This window comes from Rhynchophorus ferrugineus, unplaced genomic scaffold, assembly GCF_030347505.1.
Source record: "Rhynchophorus ferrugineus isolate W39M unplaced genomic scaffold, kcgeb_rfMv2 rfM6, whole genome shotgun sequence".
NCBI classification, from domain to species: domain Eukaryota; kingdom Metazoa; phylum Arthropoda; class Insecta; order Coleoptera; family Curculionidae; genus Rhynchophorus; species Rhynchophorus ferrugineus.
This window is the reverse complement of record NW_027472585.1, coordinates 19,061,449-19,070,271: the sequence shown is the minus strand read 5'-3', so window position 1 is coordinate 19,070,271 and position 8,823 is coordinate 19,061,449. Positions and strand designations below refer to the sequence as shown.

Sequence of the window (8,823 nt, the reverse complement as noted above, 5' to 3'; positions counted from 1 at the left end):
TTTGAATCACATGACCTTTTTTGTTTATAAATAAATAGTTAATATTTAAGATATAATGTTAGGTTATGTTTTTAAAGTTAAATGAAGGTCAAGACACAATTATTGTCAATATTAATTAACGGTAATATAAACACATGACGTTAGTTGATTTCAGGATTTTTTTAAAAATAAAATACTGATTGGAATCTTACCAAGTAATTCATGCTGCAAGTCTCTCTGGTACGCTTTTTCCGAGAAGTGTTCACTACAAATACGTGGGTAAATTGGCCGCGGTTGATTGAAGTCTTTGCCACAAGCCCGTATCCATTTCGCCGCTAGTACTGGATCACTGGGTAGGATATGGTAAATAATCTTGGAGTTACCTTTAGTTTTGCTATAATAGTTCCCACAAGTTTCAACAAAACATTGAGGCATGTTGCACTAGGGACTTAAGAGTTCTTATATTCACACTGTATAATTACACTGATCTAGACACCGATTTTTCCTGAAAATGGAGGTAATTTCACTTAATAAGTTTATCTTAATAAACTTTTGCATGTAGAATATGTTTTTTATTAGTTCAAATTCACTTGGCAATAATATGATTAAATATGGAACCGTTTTTTGGTGGAAATATTGCTAATATACAATGACTTTGACAGCTCCAAAGATTAAAACAAAGATGGTTCATTTAATACGCCAAACAGGCAATATTGCTAAATATAATATGTCATGGGCCATATTAATTCGTAAATAAGATAAATTATGTTTTAATTATTAAGTTTACATTACATTGAACAGACATGAACATACTGCATTTTCATTTATGAAACAATATTAAAGAAAAGTGAGGTTATGTATGTAAATTGTGGTTGTGTGTTATTTATGTTATTAATGTTTTGACAAATCATTAAATAAATGAATTATATTTTGTTATATAATAAGAAAAAATGTTATAATAAGTAATATTGAATAAGTAGTTGATATAGAGAAATAGCTAAATACACTCAGAAACGAAGATTGTTTCAATTCTTCTTTAGGCATTTTAAATAAAGGTTACGTTATATTATCTATTTTAAAATTAAAAACACAGTTAACTTTGTTATTAATTTTTTATTAGCGTTGTTTGAAAAATTTTAGATATATTTTGATATATATGACAAGAAAGTAAATATATTTGCTTGTAGATAACGATATTACATCCAAATTTTAATTTTTTTGGTATATAATTTAAATTCAATTAAATTTTATATTAATTCTTTTGATATATAATGAGTAAATGTGTTAAGAAATGTGAATCACATATTTTATGTTATAGATTAAGCTATATTTATTATTAAATACATTGTAAAGGAAGTCTCATTAAATTGCCTTCGATAATTTTTCTTTTAGAAAGTTAAAATGACAACATCAACGACATAAGGGTTAGATATCTCGTAATTTTGTATTTTATTTACAGTAATATTCACAGTAATATATATATATATATAATAGAAAATAAAATTGTATTGGATAATTCCTAGTTTACCATGTAATTAAATGTACCCATATATAATTTAGAATAAAAGAGTGTTTACTATAAGAGAATTGGTAGTTCGTAATAAACAAATGCATTTTTTAATAAATAGATAATGAATGAGATAATGGGTTTTATGCACATATCCGGTTAGCAAGAAAGTATTTTTGTACCTTTAATAATTCATATTCAGATATAAATGGTTAAAATTCAGATAAACGTAATACAATGTTACTTTATTCTTCAATATTATTTTATTTTTTAAATTTATATATATTATACCGGTTATACATTCTTGTAAATATTTAATAAAATGAGTTCCAGTGAAATATATTAAATATTTTAAACACATTCTAACATGATAGTAAACACAGTAGTTCACGAATGCTATGACGTCAGCGGGGATACTAAAATGTCGATATTTAACCGCGAAACGGTGAGTAGCTTCCTCCGTTGTTTATTTTTATTAATGAAATTGTTTAGCAAATACAAACTATACAGGAAACAGTCCAGAACTATATTTAGTATGACTACAATTAATTATTTATCTACTTACCTTGATGGTAATACACCAATGTCACAGCAACAACAATCATTGAAATTAGAATGAAGATTTTGACTTGAAATAAATATAAAGATATTTCGCTCAATTTTAAACTAAAAATCAGTGACGATGGAAAAGCAATTAAAATGGCGGGATATTAATGAGAAACGCGATGATGACATTAAGACTAGATTTCACTAAGTTTATCTACCTACTATTGCAGCGAAATAATACAAGTTTTAAGGGATGCAACCCTGGTCCAGGGCCGGAATCCTTGTAAATCCCTTGACGAATGTTTTGATGCAGCCTTTTCTGATTCTGATGAAGTTATATATAGGCGCAGTATTTAATTATAAAGGATTTTTAATTTATCGATTTACTAATAGACTGTTTATGAGAACATTGTCGATGTATTGTTACAAAAGCTGTTTTTATATCTAATAATTCTTTTTTAGCATGTAAAATTTTGATCATTTATTTAATAAAGGTTATCTAATTGTTAATTAATATATTATTAATTATTATATCTAATTGTTAATTAATTATTAATATCACTGTTAATTTTCTTTTATGGCATACAAAAAAGGATAAACTATATTTTCATATATATGGCGAGGACATAAATGTTTTTATCAAGAGCCATTATTATATAACCATTATTAATTTAATAACGCTTTTTAAATTAATATATAAAATTTTAATTAATTAAATTATAAAACAAATTAACTATTTGTAATGTATGATTAAGTAATTACGTCAAGTACTATTATAAAATAGTTTATATAGATAAAGCACTATGAGAAAGGGGGAATGAAAATATTAGAATATTTTAATATGAATCGTAATTATATTTTTCATATAATGACAGTTAACATAATAACGTATACCATAGCAAATATAAACTATAATAAAGCGTAAAATTTCTAATTTCCTTATAAATTCGGAATAAAAGGTACATAAAAATAACTTGTTAAAATGCAATATTGTGTATAAAAATGCAGCTAATCCAAGAACCACCTTCCTAGTTTTGCTAACATGAATTCAGGAAGTCTGATTTTCCATACACAATAATCTAATAATCCAATGATACCAAAACAAGGTTTTTCCAATAATTATCAATATTTATCGCTACATAACCATGGGATGATCGCAATGACCTCGAAATAGTGTTGATGTTATCCATGATTTCATCTTAAAACATAAAATAAAGTCACTAAATCATAGCAACGTAAAAGCAATGCAGATACTGGAAAAAAAAAAGAAAGGAAATTAGAAGGTTGAAGCGAAGCGAACTACATGAACTTGTACAGTATACAAGTATTTAATCTTAACTTCAGCTTAAATAGTTTAATTTAATTTTAATTTGGGAAATACATACTGACGTATTTATCCCACACTCGTCCTACAAGTAGAGCAGAATAAAAGTAATATATCTATTTTATTAATTAATATTGCACTAAGCATGTCTAGCCTAATATGTAATACAAAGATGAAACAACACTTGATAACTTTTTGTCCACGTTAAAAATGAAAAATTGTGTTTAAAGTTTGACAAATTGTACTTAAGGTTTTGATAATTCAACGAAAAAGATCTGGTTCACAGTCTGGCGATATAAATCTTACTATATCTTGATCACAGTAGCGTATGTTATTTAAAAATATGAGTAAATTATTATACAGTCTGAAAGATTATAGTTTAGGTTTTGCTAATCTAACAAAAAAAATATTTGAAAATATTCTGGCTATTTAAATCTTATTATATATTGATCATAGTAGCATATGCTATTTAAAATATGGGTAAAAGTATGTTTATAAAGTGGGTTTTTACTATTATCTACTACATCTACTAAGTAATAAAACAATAATATTTTCAGTTTATTAAAAGTTTAAAACGGACTAGTACTACCCTGCATCGGAGTACGGCAACCCAAAAGAGCTTAGCGTATGTTTTAACTGTTGGATGAGGTATTCCTAGCCATTCTCGCCCTTAGGAAACCATAATATAAAGCACGAAACGCCGGACAGATGCTACACGAAACCACCCCCCTGGTATCGGACCCTTCTCTTTGCATTTATTGTCTACCCTGGTGACGTCAGCTCGATTTCGTTTGTACGACAGCGTATACCTGACTTCTGGAAGTTCCAAGAAGATTTTCCGGAGAATGATCAACAATAAAATAATATACAACATTTTTTATTGGTTTTTTACAATAAAAATAATAAATATTCTGGTAAAATAACGATAACATTCTGGCTAAAAATTTCCAATAATTTATTTGTGTTGTTTATAAACGCAAAAACTTAAATTGAATATTCAAAAATATTTTGGTCGTTTGGTATTTGGCCGTGAAATAGTTTTTCATTGTTTCCAGCATGGTCGATGTATTGAATTAATTAATTTTACTTATTAAATATTTTAAAATATCAGTATTTCCAGGCATTGGAACATATAAAGCCTTCAAAACCTATAAAACATGTTGACAACTGTGTTTGTAAATATCACATGGATCAAAAAACATAAAAGTAAATTCATGTATTCATCATAATAGTGAATTTAAAAAAACTATTTTTTTAAACTAAAGTATTTTTTGGGATAAATGGTTGAGTCGATTAATCGTTAGAGTTTCAGTTCTGTCAACATTTTCAAAATTAAAAATATATATATTTTAAGGTCTCCTTTTTACCAACGAAATTTTATCTGGACTAGAACTACAGTTTAACGTGGGTTGCGAACCACGGTTGTCGGTATAAAGCCTCCTACTGGTCAGTGACCAACTTAGAGATCTTAGAACACATTCGGTCTTACTCAGCCTGGTTACTGGCGTGACTGGGATGGTTATCCCTTGTCGGATTTTCCATTGTTGCCTAAAGACATTTACAATTACAATTACAAACATAAAGTATATCCATGCCCCAGCAGGATTCGAACTCGCGACTATCGCGACAATAGGAGGACAGTCCTGTCGCCTTGATCACTGTGCCAACGAAACCGGCTGTTAACATTTTCGAAGATCTCCTTACTGTATTTTACTACATTTTTTCACTTTTCTATGCAACTTATCAAACAATTTTTTTCATACGAAACCCCGTTCTGACAATTACAAACCCAACAAAAAGAATTATCCAAATAGTTCCGTTCGTTCCTACGTTTACATGCATTTAGCAATTGATTTTTATTTTTATATGTTAATTTGATTGTTTAATATAATTGTTTAATTCAACAAACGTAAATCTGGATAAATTTAGCCCCGTTATACCCAGAAGATAATTAAAAAAGTTAATCTGTTAATGTTTTGTTAACTGTCTTCTGTGTCACTTCGTTGTTCCATAAGCTTCTTTTTTTGTACAAACACCACCCTGACAAAAATGAACGCAAGAAAAAACATTATCCAACTCGGTGCAGTCGTCCTGACGTTGCGTACGTGCATACATTTTGGCGATTCATTTTTATTTATATAGTTTTGTAGATAGCGCGTAATCGTAAATCGCGTAGTCGTCCTAATTTCATTCAAGGTAAAAATATTATTAATAATAAGAAATAAATATAAAGTCAGGAAATTTAAAATAACTTTAACAATAATATTATTAAACAAGTAAAATCCTACTAGGGGCATGGTCGTAAAGTTATGTTTGTGATTGTTTAATATTTGTGATTGTCCTTAGACAAGAGTGTAAAGTCCGATAAGGAAAATGATCCCTGTCACGCCAGTAACCAGGCTGGGTAAGACTTTTTCTAAGTTGGTCACTCGCCAGTCGGTAGGCTTAATGCCGAGGACCGTGGTTCGGAGCCCACGTTAAACTTTAGATCCATTTATAGGAAATATTTTGTTCTTATTTAAATTGTAGGGTTTTAAAAAAGAAAAATGGGGGAGTAATGTTAAAAGATCAGGAAGTCTAGTTTGAAATGGGAAGCAAATGTTGGATATTTGATAAATTGTACTAGTCAATTATGTCAAAATATGCCTACTTTACTAAAAACATTTTGGTAAACCGAAAAACTTTTGTCGCATCTAATGCATGTCCAGACATATTTTTCCATCAAGTCTTATGTTTTTTATTTTGTAATTTTTCTATATTGTATTGCGGATGTGGTTACAAAAACGTTTGAAAAAAATGTTTAGCCATATTTCTAAACGTATATACCTCTAAATAATTTAGCAATAAAATTATTACTTTAAATTAAGACGAATATTGAGAATTAGAATTCATTTATATGCGTATCAGTATTACAAAGCCTACTTGGGCTAATATGGGGTTGCACTAAAGAATCAAACCAAACGAATAATTTAATACGACCAAATCAAATTAAATAAAAGCGTATCGCTCCCTAACCAACCAAGCACTGCACCATTATCTCGAAATCAAGTGTATTTACGAAGTTATCCAAAATTTCGCCTTACAATATGAAATCAAGTTGTTAAATCACAGCAACGTGGAAGCAATAGACAGTGGACAACGTGCACTCTTATTAGTGTAAATAATTTGAGTTAATTTTTATCTTTAACAGCAAATAAAACACTAATAGTAATAAATACATTTGTAAATTAAGATTCTGCTAAGCCTTATAATAAATTATGCGAGAGTACCACAAGGTAGTATTCTGGAAGATTATTGAACTTGCCCTATATGCTTTACACACTATGAGCAATAATATTAAGATAGCTGTAAATCAATTACAAACAAGTGTCAATAACATTATTGATTTAACGACTAAATTTCACTTAAAATTAATTAATAACTGATATTTATTGTTTATATTATTTCATAATTGGTTCTAGAATAATTCCGTATGGTAATACATCAAAATACTTGGACATGATCAAGCTCTGTGCTTTTGGATACACGAGAAAAAATGGAAAGGAAACCAGCATGAAGCTCAAAAACGTGGTGGTAACTTGAATGATAATGGGGGCTATATCTACAAAATACATTTTTATTATATAAATTACAATTTTAAGCCGGTATGGATATAAGGGATCTATGGAGTTGCACGAAGAAAGCCACTGCAACATGAATCCAAACGTATTAAAACAAAGTTTCTCGAATGATTGTGATATAACAACTTGGAGGTTGAAGAGACAACAACTCTCGTGAACTGCTGTTATTGTGAGACCATAAGTGAAAAGGCGACAGAGCAAGTTGGATTTTATAGGCCTGTTTCGTTGTTATCCGTGATATCAAATTTATTCGAGGAAGTACTGTTACAATGGATTAAACCATTTATAAAAATACCAGATTTCCAGTTTGGATTTTGAAATAACCACTCGACAATCGACCAAATGCACACAGTAACAGCGGTTGAAAAGGCATTCGAAGAAAAGAAATACTGCCCTGCAATATTCCTGGACGTCTCACAAGCTTTTGACCAGGCGTTTGGGATTAATCTACATAATGAGCAAATTGTTACCTCGGAATTACTGACGACTGTCGTAATTATATCTTCTTCGCGAGTTTTGCTTGAAGGGGTATTCTCAACACTTAAACCTATTTCGGCTGGAGTTCCACAGGGTAGTGTCTTGGGACCACTTCTGTATCTGCTAAATACTACTGATATCCCAACAACAAAAGAAACAGTACTTAGAGTATTTGCTGACGACACAGTTATCATGGCAAAAGATGTATCTCTGCCTAAGGTTGCAGAAAAAGTATAAGTAGCGGTCAACAAGATCTACAAATCGACTAGAGACTGGAAAATACATAAAGCCATAAAGTTAATTTGTATGTATGGTGTGCAAATATAGAGTTGCACTAAAACATTAAACCCACTAGTAATCCAGTGCATCCAAAACAATGTTCTACGATTAATTACCGATGATTATCGCTACTTAACCAACGAAGGTCTGCACGATATTCTCGAAATCAAATGGATATACGAAGTGATCCAAAATTTCGTCTTAAAACATGAAATAAGGTCGCTAAATCACAGCAATGTGGAAGCAATACAGCTATTGGAAAACACGCAACATTTGCATCTATCACTGCTGTAACCATGTAATAAGATGAATTATGGGCAATTGGTTTGGTGACTTACCATTTGATACTTCTTTTTTTCAATGTCTTTGCCAGTTTCGCCGCACTGATAGGTTTGTTCATTGTGTCCGAATCATCTTTTGGCGCTTCTTCTTCTTCCTCATCATCTCTCTTGTTTCTCGTATCATTACCGTCATCCTTCGGGACATGATCGCCGTCACGTTCATCGAGTTTTACGTCGACAATATCCTCGTCGTCGGCACTCAACGTTTCGTACGGATAACACTCATCCAGATCCTGTTCTCCCGCCAAAAGTTGGTCCATCGCGTCCTCTGGCGAAGCGCACGGGTACGACCGGTGACATTCCGTATCTATTTCCGTTGATGTTATATCATTTCCCGGAAAATCATCGCGAGGCGAACGGTTCACGTCCGGATCGTCTGCCGGCTTTTCCACGGCGTCCGTGCCGTCGGCCATCGCGTTTCGCACCAAAATAACTCGAGGAAAATTACCGGCACACGGTCACCGTCACTATTCCCTCACGTTTAATTCACGAACGGTACGAGATCTCGCCGACGAAAGAGAAATCCTTGGAGCGAAGGCCTGCATCGTTCCGAGATACGTTTTGTTTAGAAAACGGAATCAAAATATTTGCTTTTCGATATTGATCCAGATTTAGTTCAAGGTAAAGTAGGGGACTGCTCGACGCCGCCGGGTTTTTGAACTTTGGCGCTACGCGCTCGCTGCCTTCCTGCTAAGCGGGAACGTTTCGTCGCGTCGAAATACTTATTGTCTCAAATAACGAGTCGTGTAG

At 31.4% G+C, this 8,823-nt stretch overlaps 1 protein-coding gene across 2 annotated transcripts; it reads right to left on the bottom strand.

Annotated features, from left to right (window-relative positions):
- Positions 1–300: 300 nt before the first annotated feature.
- On the bottom strand, positions 301–8,620 carry LOC143198428 (uncharacterized). 2 transcript variants are annotated; one of them, XM_076407626.1, is made up of 2 exons: positions 8,071–8,620; positions 301–484 (listed from the first exon to the last, which is right to left on the bottom strand). In XM_076407626.1, exons 1-2 carry the CDS (start codon positions 8,484–8,486, stop codon positions 445–447), a joined length of 456 nt encoding a protein of 151 aa, XP_076263741.1. In that variant the 5' UTR covers positions 8,487–8,620; the 3' UTR covers positions 301–444. The 2 variants fall into 2 exon arrangements, with proteins under 2 accessions (XP_076263741.1, XP_076263742.1); XM_076407627.1 differs by lacking the exon at positions 301–484 and adding an exon at positions 3,119–3,285.
- Positions 8,621–8,823: the final 203 nt, after the last annotated feature.